The sequence below is a fragment of the Aulonocara stuartgranti genome (genome assembly GCF_965226115.1).
Source record: "Aulonocara stuartgranti genome assembly, chromosome: 11".
Taxonomy (NCBI): domain Eukaryota; kingdom Metazoa; phylum Chordata; class Actinopteri; order Cichliformes; family Cichlidae; genus Aulonocara; species Aulonocara stuartgranti.
In genome coordinates this window covers 10,507,817-10,525,621 of record NC_138947.1, presented here as the reverse complement: position 1 = coordinate 10,525,621, position 17,805 = coordinate 10,507,817, and the positions used below count along the sequence as shown (strand labels likewise).

The window sequence follows — 17,805 nt, the reverse complement described above, 5'->3', positions numbered from 1 at the left end:
AACGCGTTCATTTTACATGCAAACGGATGTCCGCCTGTAATTTGTGCAAGACACCAAAACCTATGCATTGCTTTATTAAGGCGTTTTTGTGTAGTCACATAATTAACTGAGAGATTTTTGAAGTCAAGAACGTGCGCAGTCACTCATGCCATAAAGTCCCTGCCTGGAAGCCATGCTAAAAACAATCAGCACACGAGCACGTGAACTCTTCCGCCTCGAGACACTCCCAGCAAGCACGCAAACCAATCAACATCAGAAGTGAACAGTTTGACTCTTAACAGTCTTTCCTCATCTCTAATTCTGCCGCTTGCTTTGCTTGCTGTACCGTTAGTAATGTAACCATTTCCACTGTGTCTGGTGTTTTTCCTGGTATTTTTCACTGGTCGAGGTGGCTCACTTTCTCATGCTGCCGTGAGGAGCTGCTGCTGCTGCTGCTGCTCTCCTGCCTGGCTGCGTCCAGCTATGGCGGCCGTGTATAGCGGATCCCATACCTTAAGCAAGGATGATGTGAATTACAGGATGCATTTCCGAATGATAAACGAGCAGCAGGTCGAAGATATCACAATCGAGTTTTTCTACAAGCCGCACACGATAACGCTGCTGACATGCACCGTGCTCAGTTTGATGTACTTCGCGTTCACAAGGTGAGTCGCTCACAGCTAGCGCTCGCTAATGGGTTAGCTTAGCTGTGCTAGCAGGAACAGTGATGCTCAGAGAGCGCCAGGTACACTAGGAGGCTAGCTAACTATAGCGTTATCTTTGCGCACTTACAGTAATTGGGAATGGGTCACATTCTTAATCTGTGAGGTAATTAGACTTTAACCTCGTCAGATAGCAATAATCCATTAGTTATACAATGGCACCAAATAGGGGACTCTGTTTCCTGTGTTGGCATTAGCTACAACAGTGTAACTAGCAAGGGCATGACTCATAATGTTAGATTTAAAGTATTTTTTTTGCTTTATAGGATCTCTTTATCAGCTGTTTAGAAGCTTAAAGCAATTTTAAAGAGCATCCACATCACTTTAGTTTTAAGTAGGATGTTAACCATACTTGTAAAAATGTGCCTTTTAACTTAATATAAGCAGTGATACTGAGGTTAACTGACTGTCGCTGAGATTTCAATTTTCTGTTTCCCCTCCCTGTCTGCAGAGATGATGGAAACCCTGACAATAATCTTTGGGTGGGGGTCATTCTGGTCATCTCCTTCTTCCTTGTCATCAGTGTTTTGGCATTTCCTAATGGTAAGACAGCACAATATTATTTCTGTGAAGCTCAGTCAAGTGTGTTTGCATAAAGGACCTTAATTACAGTGGCTTAGAAGGAGCTTCACACACACTTGTGTTTTATAGAACTGTAAATAACACCCTGCTTCTCACAAGAAGATCTGTAGCTAGAAAGAAAGAGGAACTTCAGTAAAGACCTTACCATTAGTGAAATAAAATGAACTGCTACCCACATGGCTATTTTCTACCCTATCTGAGAAGTCAAGAGAACTTTGTTACTACATGTCTTTCATGCAGCGTCTTAATATACCTCTCTTTAGGTCCATTCACCAGGCCACACCCAGCGATATGGCGAATAGTCTTTGGTGAGTATTTTTCACACAATCTATCTTTATTCAGATCTTTGGTTTTCCTCTACTAACATTGTGTCCTTCTGTTGCCAAGGTCTGAGTGTTCTCTACTTCCTGTTCCTGGTTTTCATCATTTTCCTCAACTGGCAGCAGGTGAAGCAGTTGATGTATTGGCTAGATCCAAACCTGCGCTATGCCAAAAGAGAGGCAGACATAATGGTGAGCGATGGAGGCTTGCAGCAAAAATCATTTTCCTGTTGATTTACATGCTCTACTTGCGGCACTATCCGAGGGATTATTAATCATTTTAATGAGGCTGCATGCACTTCTGCTTGCAGGAATACGCTGTGAACTGCCATGTCATCACCTGGGAGAGAATCCTGAGCCATTTTGACATTTTTGCATTCAGCCATTTCTGGGGATGGGGTATGAAGGCACTTCTCATTCGAAGTTATGGATTGTGCTGGACCATCAGTATTACGTGGGAACTTACTGAGGTAGAGATGCACACAGCAGATAAGGTTGCCATCGCAAGCTGTCACTTTCTCTCTGCCCGCTGGCCTTTCTTTCTTTGTTTCTCTTGATAACGGTGAAGTTTTCAGGTCATCTAAGCTGGGGATGTCAGTGGTTTATCCTGTGGAGAATTGTGGCGTTTGATTTTACATATTCCTTCAAAATATTGCAGGCTACGTGCATGTATTGTGTACACTATTCTGTTAAATGTTCTTTTTCTGTGTCCATAGCTATTCTTCATGCACCTGCTGCCTAACTTTGCTGAATGCTGGTGGGACCAAGTCATTCTCGATATTCTGCTGTGTAATGGAGGGGGAATCTGGCTTGGCATGACTGTCTGCCGCTTTTTGGAGATGAGAACCTACCACTGGGCCAGTATTAAGTATGAGTTTATGTTGTGGGATGTGTTTACAGCTATGTCTAAACTTTTATCCTCTTTTGCACTAAGTTATATTGTAGATAAGATTCATAAATTGTTTTGAAAGTAACCCCACATCTTTATCAAGGGGGATTGGTTTGAAAGATTCATGTGATGGTATTGCTTTCATGTAGCTTTGTCTGCTAACATTAACATAATACTTACTGAAAATCTATCTGCATGCCTTTGAAACCCTCCTTCTATGCTTTCCATCCAGGGACATCCACACCACCACAGGGAAGATCAAACGAGCCGTGTTGCAGTTCACCCCTGCAAGCTGGACCTATGTACGCTGGCTTGACCCAAAGTCTTCTCTGCAGCGAGTGACGGGCGTTTACCTGTTCATGATCATTTGGCAGGTGGGTCCGTGAGAAATCTGCTTTTGTCGTCTCATGGTGACTTAGTGATGACTAGTCAGAGATCATCCTGTATGCTCTGCCGTCTAAGTCCTGGCTAATCTGATTGGCTGCAATCTAAAACCTATCCCACATGTACCCACATAATGCTCAAGTGTCCTGCTGGCTGCATGTTAAAAGCTTATCCCATGAGAATGAGACAGGCTGAACTACTTGGGAGCATTTTATGAAAATGAGAAAACGATGGAGAATTTAAGTTAGCTTCATTGCTCTCCACTGGAAAGTCGAGTACAGCTGCCAAATTTTCTAGCCACAGGCTGCCAGGGTGATGAAAGCTAAAGGCTGGTGTTCCTCCACTTTTTGTGTTTGGTGATGAAACGGCACCATCCTCCACTTTCTCTCTCTCTCAGCCAGTTGAGAACTCTCTTGAGGCCTTAAATAGTAATTAGCAGTCTTTTAGAATTAGTTGAAGAGCTTGCGCATGGCACAGCTGTATTCCACATGGTGACAGTTGAGCTGCTCTTCACTAAATTCAACCACACAGGCTCCTGGCCAAATGAGTGAAAAAACATTGCTGCGGGTCCTCCGCCTCATTATCTGCCAATGCGGGCTTTTACAAAGGCGCCCTCTAAATGCACTGCTGTGACTGTTGCCAAACTCTTAAGTGTGACTTGCATTGGGAGAGAATTTTTTTATGGTGTCCTTAATTCAACCCAAAATTAGTTCAGTAAATGTTACAGTTTTCTGAAATGAGTAAGCAGTGCAATTGTTATAAATATTCTCCCACCTGAGATTTAGGTCCATATCAACATGACAGCCTCACACAGTTGATGCAGATTTATCAGCTGCACATTCATTATGTGAATCTTACATTAAGCACATCCCAAAGGCGCTCTCTTGGATTGAGATCTGGTGGCAGTGGAGGCCATTTGAGTACACAGTGAGTTAGGGCTGTTCGATATAACGATATATATCGGATCATGATATAAAAACGTCTATCGTTTCATTTTACGCTATTGTTTGTTTCGTGGTGTCGCAAAATAAACTGTTTACGGCAATATTTTTTCATCGTTCTGATGGTCACTGTAGTGGCTATATTAATTTCTTAAAGTTCTCTCTTTCTCTTATATGTAATATAACCACACTACAGACGGACAAGCGCCTGTTTTTATGCGTTGTCGTTAGCAACAGCAACGGTAACACCTTCGCATGTCCGCTTGTTTATGTTCCACATACACCTTTCACAATAAAGCTCAAGATCCTGTTGAGACTTTTCAAAATAAACTGAGAAAACGATGGAGAATTTAAGTTAGCTTCATTGCTCTCCACTGGAAAGTCGAGTACAGCTGCCAAATTTTCTAGCCACAGGCTGCCAGGGTGATGAAAGCTAAAGGCTGGTGTTCCTCCACTTTTTGTGTTTGGTGATGAAACGGCACCATCCTCCACTTTCTCTCTCTCAGCCAGTTGAGAACTCTCTTGAGGCCTTAAATAGTAATTAGCAGTCTTTTAGAATTAGTTGAAGAGCTTGCGCATGGCACAGCTGTATTCCACATGGTGACAGTTGAGCTGCTCTTCACTAAATTCAACCACACAGGCTCCTGGCCAAATGAGTGAAAAAACATTGCTGCGGGTCCTCCGCCTCATTATCTGCCAATGCGGGCTTTTACAAAGGCGCCCTCTAAATGCACTGCTGTGACTGTTGCCAAACTCTTAAGTGTGACTTGCATTGGGAGAGAATTTTTTTATGGTGTCCTTAATTCAACCCAAAATTAGTTCAGTAAATGTTACAGTTTTCTGAAATGAGTAAGCAGTGCAATTGTTATAAATATTCTCCCACCTGAGATTTAGGTCCATATCAACATGACAGCCTCACACAGTTGATGCAGATTTATCAGCTGCACATTCATTATGTGAATCTTACATTAAGCACATCCCAAAGGCGCTCTCTTGGATTGAGATCTGGTGGCAGTGGAGGCCATTTGAGTACACAGTGAGTTAGGGCTGTTCGATATAACGATATATATCAGATGACGATATAAAAACGTCTATCGTTTCATTTTACGCTATCGTTTGTTTCGTGGTGTCGCAAAATAAACTGTTTACGGCAATATTTTTTCATCGTTCTGATGGTCACTGTAGTGGCTATATTAATTTCTTAAAGTTCTCTCTTTCTCTTATATGTAATATAACCACACTACAGACGGACAAGCGCCTGTTTTTATGCGTTGTCGTTAGCAACAGCAACGGTAACACCTTCGCATGTCCGCTTGTTTATGTTCCACATACACCTTTCACAATAAAGCTCAAGATCCTGTTGAGACTTTTCAAAATAAACTGAATCACGTGAAAGAGCAGATTATTTACGGATGAGAATTAAAAAAGAGCCGCCAGGTGCTAAAAAATAAACCTTAGACTCAAACGTTAGAACAGCCTTTTCCCCGCAGCACGCCGTGTAATAAATACAAAGAAAACGGCGGCCTTTACAACTTATGTCTAAAAATGTATAGTTTCATGCATCGGTTAAAACACTCGACTCCGGGTAAAGGACGCACAGCTGGAAACACTTCACGCAAGTCGAGCTGCCCGAGATTCACAGAATTTACAGAAAATGTTAAATTTTTGTGATTAATATCGTTATCGGGACGATAGAATTCTTATATCGGGATATGAGATTTTGGTCATATTGCACAGCCCTACAGTGAGTGAATGAGTGAACTCATTTTCGAGTTCAAGAAACCAGTTTGTGAAGTTTATCTGAGGTGTGCTACATGGTGAGTTATCTTGTGTCAATATTCCCAACACCATTACATCACCAGCAACCTGAGCTGTTTATATAAGAGAGATTGGATCCATGCTTTGGTGTCAGAAATCATGTTTCATCAGACCAGGCAATGTTTTTCCAAACTTCTGTTTTTCAAGATTGATGAACTTATGCAAATTGTAGCCTCAGTTTCCTATTTTTAGCTGTTAGGAGTGTCACCCGGTGTGGTCTTCTGCTGAGGTAGCACATCTGCTTTAAGGTTCCATCTAACTTCAGCGGGTGGTTGATTAAATACTTGAGTTATGCACAAGTGCAACAGGTGTACCCAACAAAGTGGCCGGCTAGAGTATATTAAAGAGTTTTGTGAGTTTAAGTTTAAAGTTTCAGTATGGTAAAATGAATAGAAATGTCCTACTGTCTGAATAATTGTAAACAATGCTATACTTGCTTTTGTTTTTAACTATAGTTCTTTTTATCATTTTTTTCACAGCTTACTGAGTTGAACACATTCTTCCTTAAGCACATTTTCGTCTTTCCTGCAAGCCATGCTCTTAGCTGGTGTCGAATCCTGTTCATCGGTATCATCACAGCTCCAACAGTAAGGTATATCATTTCATGCATTTACCCTCATTATGTGGCAGGTGGGTAAAAGGAAACAGAGACACAGACTAGAAGTTCCAGTGAAATTTGCTAAAAATTTGCTTTGTTTTTTCCTTTAGGCAGTATTATGCATACCTAACAGACACACAGTGCAAGAGAGTTGGGACCCAGTGTTGGGTATTTGGGTAAGTAACCTGATTTTAAAGCTTGTTAATAATAAGCCTGCTTAACATCTTGTATTCCTATGAACATGTAGTGCTGTGTACACATAGCCATGAGCAGTGACAGCAGCTCAAGGAGGAGATGTTACCTGAGCTACCAGAGATTATGAACAGTGGTATTCATGCAGGCATTTCACTGCCTCACTCAAGGACTAAGCTGTCAAACAGCTGACCTACATCAGGAATATTTTTATCCAAAAAAGTTCAAATGTGTAGGTCAGTGACCCAAGCACTGCTCTCAGATAAAAGCCCAAAACTGACATGTTTGATTTGGATGTTATTTTTAGGTTTGGATTTCTCTTCTTTTTGCTACCAGTGAGTTAAAATACTGAACTATGTGTTTGTTTTGCCCCCTCCCTCTCATTCACAGGGCAATAGCCTTTCTGGAGGCTTTGGCATGCATTAAGTTTGGGCAGGACTTGTTCTCAAAAACACAGATCCTCTATGTGATCCTCTGGCTGTTGTGTTTGGTAAGGTCTATCGTGCACTGAAATGCGTATAATTTATTTTATACATATATTTTTGTTTTTTAATATGAATATTCTAACATATGATGAATGCTGCAAGTAATTTTTTACACATTTTCCATGAATCATTTTACAGTTTCTGTTCCCTTCATTCTGTTTTTAGGCCTTCATTACATTCCTGTGTCTGTATGGAATGGTATGGTACGCAGAAACATATGGTCCAAGGGAAAAGGTATGTTTATTGCTTTAGCTTTCATGAGTTTTTCCATTTAACTGCTTTAGACCTTGAAGCATTTACAAAGAATTTAAGGCCTTAGTCACACAGGCCTACAGACCAGTCGACAATCCCCTGGCAGCCTCTGGAAACTAGTGTAGTCCCTGCACCAAAAACTTACCAAGACGAACTATTCACAGAGCAGTAGTGAAACTTGAAGAGCAGTACAACAAGAAACTGAGAACAATCCCCCTCAAAGTGAAAGCTGTGCTTTACCACTGCAACCAAAACATTTCAAATGAGACAACTTTTACTCTGAAGGTGTCACACTTTCAAAGTAAAAGTATCCCTGCTCAGCTGATAGCTAGTAAGTGTTAAGAGGCTATCGGTGCAGCACCGTATATGACCATTTTCAACCAGCGACCACTAGCAACACCTTGCCAACCGGTCTCACAGAAAATATAGTTTCCTTAGTGACCTGTGGTTGCCAGGAGTCTGAAGTTTTTCAGATCTGTTGAGGACAGGAATGATCGGAATTAGGAAAAACAATGTAAATGTCCATAAAAGCACTTAAAACGTGCAAATTGGAGTTAATTTCAATCCCAACTTGTTTCTTTATTCTCAGCCTTTCTAACAAATACACGGTTTGGTTGGCCATACCCCACACCCACAATCATTAACAATATAAAAAACTTTACTCACATATAGATCAGTGCAATAGCATCAGGCATCACACTTCAGTGCCTTTCTGTAAACTCTTGTTACGTCTAAATAAAGCTACAACAAACTGACATCTGTGCCTGAATGGCAAAAGGCCAAATGTCCTGGGTGAAGCCAACCATGCTTAATGCTCTGTAGCTAAATAATCATCAAAGATCATTAGTAAATATTAACATTCAAGGTTTTCCTTGTAGGGGTTGTTATCGGGTTGTTTACAGAGAAAGCTGTACGGAGTCAGTTAGCCGTGATGCATGTACAGTATGGTCTCTGTCCAGTTACAGGTATGTGTGTGTCATGTGTCTTAAACCTTTTCTCCCCTCAGAGCCTCTCAGAATGTGAAGACAGTAATTTCGCAGAGTTTGCTGACCATGTGTATGAGGGATTTAAAGGTACACTGACTTCACTGTAATTCATCCAGCACACCACATTAAAAAATGCATACCAGTATTCAGTTGCTGTCTTGTAAATGGGTGACCTCTAGTGTTTATTATAGTGCTTTACATATGCATACTCATACATGTGTGAGAAGAAACACAGTGCAGTTACATCTCTTTATGGGTTCATTTGAAATATGTGAGCTTCATGTTTCAGGAGAAACTGATGTAGACGGTGACAGCCCCAAAGCCAGACAGAGAAAGAAGGACTCAGGAAAGACCAAATCCATCAACGGCCTCGACAGCCAGTAGGAGTTGGAGGCGGAGGCTGTTGGGTAACCCAAAGTGTGAAAGATTACAGATGGAGAAGAGGGTAAAGCTACGACCACTTCCTGATGTAACCGAAGCCTAGAAAGCCACCCACCTACAGTAGATGGAGTGCAGACAGCAGAAGTGGAAAAACAGGTCCATGCAGTGTTATTAGGAGTGCACAGTGGCTCAGACTACAGAGATACACACGTTGGTGTGTGCTGTAGTCATAAAAGCTCCTAAACCACTGATCACTTTTTTTTTTGTGTTTGCTTTTTGGATGAAAGAGTGGGAGAATTTTATTTTGTGCGAGTGTGTGAGAGAAAGGTGTGGCAACAAAAACTGCCATTTCTAAATATAATTGCATGATCATTGTAGCTAGTGAGCTATAATTCAGTTATCCTATGAAGCAGTATCATTAAAGGCTAATGTACAATTAACTGGTTTATATCAACTCTGGTATCAAACCCATTTCAATGTTAAAAGCCATTATGTAGAATTTATCACTTAGTGGAGCGTCTATGTTTATAGCACAAAAGAAGCTAAAGCATTTTTATATAAATGTCTGTCACTGATTATCTATTTACATCATAGATGTTCACTATTTTATGTTTTTTAACTTGAATGTGGGCAGGAGTTCAATACCAGACAGCTTTAGCGTGGTAGGATCACCGGCTTGGGTCTGCGTTTGGCCTGTAATGAAGCAAAGCACACAGTTTAAGCACTTTGCAGAAAGTTTATTGAAAATACTGTACATTAAGTAATGTTCGAGTATTTTGTGAATCATTGTGACCTTGAGTGATTTTACTCTCCTTGTCCTCCTGTGGCTGCTAATTTTTTTTCTTTTCTTTTCTTTTCTTTTCTTCTTTTTTTTTTTTACTAATAAGAGAAGATAATTATTCAAATTACTGCATGTATTGTCAGTTTTTCTGTCTGTATCTGGATTGACCTTGTTGCGTATATTGCATTTGCATGGCTGACTCCAATCAAAACAAGTGTTGTAGTAGGAAACCGTTACAAGAGTCTTTGTATTCACCACACAGCAAGATGCCAGTATTGTTATGTGAACCTTTTTCACTGTCGTGGTAACATTTTAATTCACCCCTTGTGCCTGTTTGCATGTTTGTTTTGTTTTTTTAACTCCTATCTTCTTTCAGTTTCTATTAAGACTGATTTTTTTTGTGTGTGTCTTTGATTCTTCTGGCCTTGAGTATTTTATTTGAAGGTTATATTTCCATTTCATGTGTCAGTATCATCTCAGTACAGATATACTATCCCTCATAATCCTTGACAATCCAGACACTGACCTCTCTGGAACAGACCTGGCTCCCGTGCTACATACAGTAGACACTAAATAGGACCTCGTCTGTGGATTTAGATGTCATTTGCCAAAAACAATTCTGCTGAAAACGACCTGTGCTGTTCTTTTCCACTGTGAAATGTATTAAAAGTGTTTTCATTTCCTCTTAATCTTGTTTGGTCGTTTTTACTTGCTGTCACATTCCTATTAGCAGGAAGCCCCTCTGTGTTTGCGTACTTAACAAGAGAAATTTTAAATGACATTGTTTGACCCCTGAGGGGTGTCCCGCTGCAGCAAAGGAGGGCTGGATTGGCTGATTCAAGCACGGCCCATAATAGATCAGATTTCACTCCGTCTGCACAGCATGAAACTCAGACTGAAATAGCTGCCGCATGCTGACCTACGGCAAGATGTATTTGAAGGTACGGTTGCTGTTCCTTTGGAAATAAACATGAGTAGTGGCAGAGCTGTGGCTGACACACTGTTGCACATTTAAGATTGTGCACTGAACTCCAGCCAGGCATATTTCTTTCTTTCCTTTTTTAAAAGTAATATACAGGCTTTTTTGTCACTGAATTTACTCTGTGATATCTGCAATTTGGGTTCTGTGACTGTTCCAAAGGAGGGCAGCAGAGAGCCTTAGTTATGTGCAAAATACCACGTGACAGTTGAGGCCTAAAAGCCCAGGGCACGAGTGCTTACACAAAATTGTGCTTCATATGCCTCTCTCCATGATTCTCTATTTCACCACGTAAATTGGCATTCTATTTTGGTTTCCTGAATTTGCTGCTGCCTGCATCAGCTGACTGAACCATCCCACAGGGTTTAAAGAACAGGATATTTCAGTCATGGCTAAGAGTCTCCAACATCGTGGCTGCCTCAGTCCAGAGGGGATCATCAGAGAGATACAGATCAACCTACTGGAGTGCAAAGTCTGCTTCGAGACGTTTAGCTGTCAGCAAAGGGAGCGCAGACCGCAGAACCTTTCCTGTGGCCATGTACTCTGTCTGGAATGCATCACAGCTTTGTCCCACCCTCTCCTGAGGAAGCTGGAGTGCCCTTTCTGTCGACAGTTATGCAGTGTTGACAGCACCTCCCACTGCCAGGTTCTTAGTGACCTAAAGGATCTTCTGTTGTCTCAAAGTCCCTCACCGTCTGCTCCTCCGTGTAGAGCAAAAGCTGGTTTTATCTTTCCCGCAGCTCTGACGTGCACAACTCTTCTCCTGCGTACTGCATTTGGTGGGTGGGGGACTCTTATCAACCCAACTGGAATAGCTGTTTTGGGGTCCTCAGGAACAATAGTTGTGGTCCATGATGGAGAAAAGAGAGTGGTGGTGTTCAATCTACAGGGAAAGAAGCTGCACAGCTTTGGGCGAAAAGGAGCAGCCAGTGGGGACATCTGTTACCCAGTGGACGTGGCAGTGACCCCAGCTGGTCACGTGGTTGTGACTGATGCAGGTGATAAAGCTGTAAAAGTGTTCACATCCAGGGGGAATCACATGTTGACAATCAAAGATTCCTTCCAGATGCCCTGGGGCGTGGACACTGACAGTTGTGGACACATCCTGGTCTCTGATGTTGAGGCCGGCACTCTCTCCAAGGTGAGGGTGGACTATAGTCACAGCGTCGTTCTAGAGCATCAAACAACCATTTCAGACCTTCAGTGCCCTAAAGCGGTGGCCTATTGTTGCGTGAATGGGAACACTGCAGTGACGGAGCATCTAACTGATGTCACCAATCCAACGGAGAGACACCAACACAGAAGGCTCAGGGTGTTTACAAAAGAGTTCCACCTCCTTTACCAGACAGACACTTTTAGCCTGACCCTGCAGTCCACAGTGAGGCTCAGCATCTCAGGTGTGGCGTTCGACAGAGATGGAGATCTAATTGTGATTGACTCAGACCAGGGGATGATTTGGAGCTTAGGGAAGCTCCAGAGTGGCCCAGTCCGTACTCCTCTTGTGGGAGACCATCTTATTCGCCCTGTTGGATTAACGCTACTGAACAACCTTCTCATTACACTGGACAGTGGAGACCATACAGTGAAGATTTATTCTCCCAAATCTGATGCTGGACCTGTGACATAGTTTATGTATGAACAATCCCAAAGTAGCTGTTCAAGTGAGACAAATTCAATAAAGTGAAGTGAAATGTAGCTTATCACAGGATGAAGTGATGAGAGGTTGTATTAATTTATTTTTGTTGTTGTTTGAGTTGCCTTCTGTGACTAGTTTACAAGTCAAGTTTTACTTTAGATAGAGTGTAAAAATGTCATTGTGTTACTTTGAAAGTGTCAAAATAATAATAAAACAAAAGGTTGTATATGGTGAAACCATTTTCAGCAGGACGTCAGGTATGAAATTATGTCTGTTATTGTGTTAATGTTGTAGCAGTTGTTGAAAATGATGTTGTGTTATTTAATGACGTGTAATATAGCAATGTGATGATTCTCAGTCTCTGAACTGATCCAAGGCTTTTGAAAAATTATGCCAATTGAAACTATCTGAGAAATAAAGGTCCAGCTGCTAACAGCAGACAGTGAGACCATACATAGATAGTATAAACGTTATATGCCACAACTACAGATTATATGTTTATTTTTTCCGTGTATAACAGAAGACTTTTTAAATTAGATTATATCATATGTGTTAAAACAGAAGTTACAAATTATGTATGTGTGTGTGTGTGTGTGTGTGTGTGTGTGTGTAAGAGCTTTTTAATGCAAAACTTTAAGGTGATTGACAAATGGCAAAACTTAAACTTTAAAAAGAAATTCAAAGAAGCCCAGAATAAATGCTAATGTAACGGTTAGATTTGGCAGCTTGGGGATATAAGAGTGAAAAACAGACATTATTTTTAGGCTTTACGTCAACAGAAGTGAGGTGGTGGGTCAAAAAATGATTCTGCTAAACCTTATAATAAAGTTATATAACTGTAAAATTTTTTGACCCCTTTTCTTGCTTACCAAAAATGCAAATAATTAAACAATTCAGTGTGTATGTGTGAGAGAACTAAGCGCCAATAAGTCGTAGCCAAAAATCATATTTGATAACAACTGTTTAAAGCTGACTCCTAGCTCCGCACTGCCTCTCAATGCTCACTGATGCATGTGAACTAACTTGTCACACACGCTCACATTTCTCGTTCATTGGTTTCCCCCAATGCGCCGATGCGCCGGCGGGGTGCGTAAATCCTTTCCCCCTCTTTGGCACAGCCTCTCCAGTCTGCCAGAGGATAGCAGTCGTGCTCCCAGTGGAAGATGGCGGTGGGGATGCTGTCTGGGGCTGGAGCTGAGTGCTGGATTTGCACAAGAAGCGAACCCGGATGGATACTAAGACAAAAATGAACGCTTTCCCATCACTTCTCATCGAGGATCGGACTCATTTGGGATTGTTTAGCTAGATTCTTTTGCCCTGTTTTCTGGCAAAAAGCCGGGCTTTCTTGTCGGAGACTCTGCGTTGATAGCTGGGCGAATAGACAGGGTGGGAGTGAAAAGTGGACGAAAATGTCGGATACAAAGGTAAAAGTTGCAGTGAGAGTTCGGCCCATGAACCGCAGGGGTAAGTGTTATAACGACGATTTCTGCTTGCAGACTCCTTTTCTGTCTCCTTGGCTTCGTGCCACATTACCATAAACTTTTGGTTTCTTCGCCATTGCTGCTTTCAGTTTGAGTTGTGAGCCTGAAGTCAGACTTGAGAATAGTTTAAAGAAGGCCAAAGTAACTCCGATTTTATTCTTCACACCCCCGCATTCTGCTTCACTTTCCAAACAAACTTTTCTCTGCAGAAATTGAACTGAATACAAAATGTGTCGTGGACATGGAGGACAACCAAACTGTTCTGCACCCACCGCCCTCCAATGCAAAAGGAGAGAACAGGTAAACAAAACTCACATACTGTCAAGAGTTTAAATGAATATTTGTGCACTAAGTTATTTACAGAACTATTGTGCGTTAGGGCGCCTTAAGATTCGCTGTAGTTATGAGTGTTTTGGAAATGTCTGGTGACAAAAGCATTCAAAATGAGCAAATAACTGTACACACAGTGACCTCCTGTAGCAGTGTCTGAAAATACACTAAAGCAAGAGCACTTATAAACACTTTATCTTTAATTCAAAGGAGAATTTAGTCAAATAAAATATGTGCAAATGCAACGCTGCTGCTGCTGCTGCAGCAAAGGACATGGTGTCTGTCACCCACCTGCTTGCAATATGATATTATGTTATGTAATTCATGTGAACTTTCCAAGAGTAATCATCTCAGGATAATAACACCACCTTGGTATTTTGCATGGCTGATTTGGGGTTTTCAAAGCCACGAGAGGAGGTTGAGCCTCTTTGATATGAAGACATGTACAAGGCTGAGCAGATAAATGTCTGGCCTCGGGGTGCCACTGTAAATCTCCGAAGTCAGAGGTAATTTGTCATGTTGCGTTCAAAGACATGTTGGATCACACTGATGGTTTTTAAAGACACAACGGGCTGCGCATTTTATCTAAGAGTAAAGAAAAGCTTCTAAGAAAGCTAAGCATCCTTTAACCTTTCACACTATCTGTGCACTCTGAAGGTCATTAAAACTTTGTGCTGTGTTCTGACATGATTTCATACTGTACTGAAGACAAGTCTGAAGCCACACAGAATATAGGCCAACGATGAGTGTATGCTCATAAATTTCATGCCTGTTAGCAATAGTCACAGATGTAATATTTCCTCCCATCATGGTTGGAGGATTTTCTGCTGTTTTTTTGGTTTTTTTGCGCTTGTTTTGCTTTCTCTCTTGTCACACATGGTTGCAGCTGACCTGATTACCAGCAGGCGCAAATAAAGCTAAAAGGATGCTCAGTCTGAACACAATCCAAGGTTCTTTGTTGCGCCCCCCCCCCCCCCCACACACAGCATATTTATAATTTGCGTAATGTCCTTACTGATTAGTTAAAGTGAACAAACAACTCTTCGAGCCACAGTGTGACTGCTGAATATGAAGCCATAGGAGGCAACTGCCTCCAGTCAAGGCTTTTCTCGTGGCCTGCACCCAGCCTTGTTAAAGTTTTCAAGTAACTCGCAGTCAGCATCAAACAGCGTTAAGCTCACTCGCCCAGCAGCTCGGGTACACGCACATTAACCTGTACTTAAGGCAATTATCACAACAGAAATTACCATACAGTGGCTGCTTTCCAGACAGTTAAACAAATCCCGCTCACAGCTAACACATGTGGAACGGGAGAGCTGAACAGAAAGCTGCTGTGAGCGAGCGGTCAGAGGAGCGACAGTAACCGAGATGCAGATACGTGCATTATATTCGTCTCAGAGTCAGGATGTTTCAACTCCTCCCAGTTGCCATGTTGATGGGTGAGACACAAACACATTTCACATTTTCATCCAGCGTGAGTTTCCACATCTGATTAGATGCTGTATCAGTTATACAGAGATTCCTTTCATGGAAGCTCAGTTAAATGTTTTCAGCTTCCCCTGAATTCACCTTATTAGATCCTGGAATGGTTTGTTGTCTAGCTGCACATCAGCCACGACCTTCTGTGCTCTGACTCGCTTTGGTTTTATTATGTCTCATCGCTATTCTATAGTGCAGTCCAGGCATATAATTACTTGTTAACATTTCAGCACTAGTGCTGTGTGTGTGTTTTGGGTCTCTGTGCTTAGGCTGCCACGGTTTTCCCAAACCATATAATTTTCCCCTTTTGCTGCTTGTGGAGCCACAAAAGAGGATACCCTGATCGCTAAGACTTTGCCTTGTTTTGAAGACACCTGTTCCTGTGTGTTGGGAATGTGTCAGATTGAGTGGGTATTAGCATACCAAATATGGCTGACCAAGATCCTGGGAACTTTTTCTCTCTCATGGGAATGATGAGGCACAGCCCTAGAATGGGATAAGCAGTAACAGATATTTTTAATGTAGACACGTCTTAATTTAATAGGTATTTTGTTTATATCTTTGGCTGCATATTTTGAAATTCAGGATTTATAAATGGAAAAAAATGACAACATCTGGATCTCAGTGAGACTCTTTTTGCTTCAGTGGTTTTGCTCAGTGCCTAAAATTTTTTAATATTGCTTCAGTCTGATGAAATACAGAAATGATGTCTTTTTGGGAGGTGGAATCGAGTGAATGAGTTTATCAGGTTGGACAACACCTCTAAAAACGTGACTCATGTAAAGAATTTAAAGAAAGGATTTCGTTTGAAGCCTCTGCACCACAGAACATTATGGCTACACTCATGACTCCCACCCCACTCTCCTGTTTCCCTGAGAATTGAAGAGTAAGCTCAGCGGTTTGCAAATGAAACGTGGGCTATGACTTCAGGGCTAGAGGTTAAATTTCCTAAGGTTCGTCTTTCGTCTGCTTGCTAAGCTGGCACAAATGGCATATTTGAAACAGGAATCTGGGAAAGGTTTAGTTTTCATGTGACAGTCAGTCACAATCAGGGTGGGGGTGGACAGGCAGTGAAATACCTGAGGCTGCTGTCTGCACAGGGGATGAGTGCCTGAGCAATATGACCAAAAAAAACTCTCTTCGACTCACACAATAGAGCCATATTACATCTATCAAGTCCCAGCATGTCCGTCAACGTGCAACAACTGAATACAAGGTCATGTTGTGTTGGAAAATCTGCTTTATGTAAATCTCTTGCTTGTCTTGTTCAGATGCACAGTTATTGGAAAAGACAAGAGCTAACCACAATCACTTTTTAGACAGACGCAATGGAGTCTGTTTTATGTCACATGGAGGTGCTGCCTTTTGTCTTCCATGTGGTCATTTTTTTTCAGAAGGCATTTGTCTTTGTCCTGTCGAATATGCAAGTTTTTGGGGCTTCTCATCCCCCATGTCACTCTAGCTCTGCAGTCCTGCATTTCAAGATGATTAGTGGAAGCATGTCTTTATCTGATAATGTCTGTCCCCAAGCTTGTAATTTCACGTCTAATCTCTTCTTATCTCCGATGGTCACAAGAGCTCAATTGGGTTTATCTGCACTTACTAGTGTTATCTTGCTTACTTGAATATGTAATCTGTGCGGTGTGGAGTGCAGCTTCAGTTAAAAAACCCGCTGCTGCTTCTGAAATTTCATGAACAAATACATTCTTTTAAATATGTTCAGAAAGATGAGTAATTTGGTCCCGAATGTCCTGATTTCTCTATTTTTCCTAAATGTTCATTTTTTTGAAATAAGGAACTCAACTTTAAAATGTTGTTCCGAGAAGATTTTTGCAACCCTTACTGTCTTTGCAATTAATAATAATTAAAAATCCAATCAAGCAACACCTGTAATACTTCCATATAAATAATTTAACTGGATTAAATGTAATTCTTATTAATATAATGAAATGCTCTGTAATGTGTTTTGCCGCCTGATGGGCCTCAGATTCAACTCTGAATCAGTTTCATTTCTCTGTTATTTAATTAGCTGCAGTTTACATGTTGAAGCAGCATTGGTGTGAAGGTGGAAGAATAAAAAGCTGAAACAGAATGGGATCCAGATCGCCTCCATGTTTGCTGTGTCATCTCCCATCAGGAGTGCTGAAAGTGAAAGTCAGTTTCTGATTTCATTGTTGTTTGCCTTATAGACTGTTTCAAGATGCAGTGCTAAAAATCAGAGGGGGAAATACATTTTATTTAGATAAAACACAAAACAAAAAGCAGTTTATGTAGTAGGTGAGGGATTCCTCTCCATCCTCCCAGCATATCACACCCTGTATTACAAGCTGCACACAGTAATTAACAAAACAATATATTTAAAAACTAATTTACCTTTATGTGGCGTTAGCTAGCTGCTTTTAGCCTTCATGCTAAGCTAGGCTTAACATATTTTTTTAATATTTACCATATAGACGTGAAGTTTACTAGCAGTCTTTTCATCAAAATCTCATCAAACTTTTCCAGAATCTCAAATGTCTCCTTTAAATGTAATCATCCTATGTTTTACTAATGCTTTTTAGCATCCAAGAACTTTATTTGTTTGCTAACC

General features: G+C 41.2%; 3 protein-coding genes across 6 annotated transcripts in view; all 3 read left to right on the top strand.

Annotated features, from left to right (window-relative positions):
* Positions 1-216: 216 nt before the first annotated feature.
* On the top strand, positions 217-9,999 carry ptdss1a (phosphatidylserine synthase 1a). Its single transcript, XM_082550903.1, has 13 exons — positions 217-644; positions 1,153-1,244; positions 1,547-1,591; positions 1,671-1,795; positions 1,915-2,073; positions 2,320-2,471; positions 2,725-2,866; positions 6,115-6,227; positions 6,344-6,409; positions 6,816-6,915; positions 7,076-7,144; positions 8,169-8,235; positions 8,438-9,999. The coding sequence occupies exons 1-13, from the start codon at positions 463-465 to the stop codon at positions 8,530-8,532; spliced, it is 1,407 nt and encodes a 468-aa protein (XP_082407029.1). The 5' UTR covers positions 217-462; the 3' UTR covers positions 8,533-9,999.
* Positions 10,000-10,191: 192 nt separating this feature from the next.
* On the top strand, positions 10,192-12,898 carry LOC309716843 (E3 ubiquitin-protein ligase NHLRC1-like). Its single transcript, XM_082550905.1, has one exon. It carries the CDS (start codon positions 10,678-10,680, stop codon positions 11,914-11,916), a length of 1,239 nt encoding a protein of 412 aa, XP_082407031.1. The 5' UTR covers positions 10,192-10,677; the 3' UTR covers positions 11,917-12,898.
* A 384-nt stretch (positions 12,899-13,282) lies between these two features.
* Positions 13,283-17,805, top strand: part of kif13a (kinesin family member 13A) — a 38,228-nt gene continuing 33,705 nt past the window's right edge. For all 4 annotated transcript variants that reach the window (XM_082550897.1, XM_082550896.1, XM_082550898.1 and 1 more), the window contains exons 1-2: positions 13,283-13,389; positions 13,616-13,706. In XM_082550897.1, the coding sequence (XP_082407023.1) occupies positions 13,335-13,389; positions 13,616-13,706 (146 nt within the window). In that variant the 5' untranslated portion in view covers positions 13,283-13,334. The remainder of the gene's footprint in view (positions 13,390-13,615; positions 13,707-17,805) is intronic.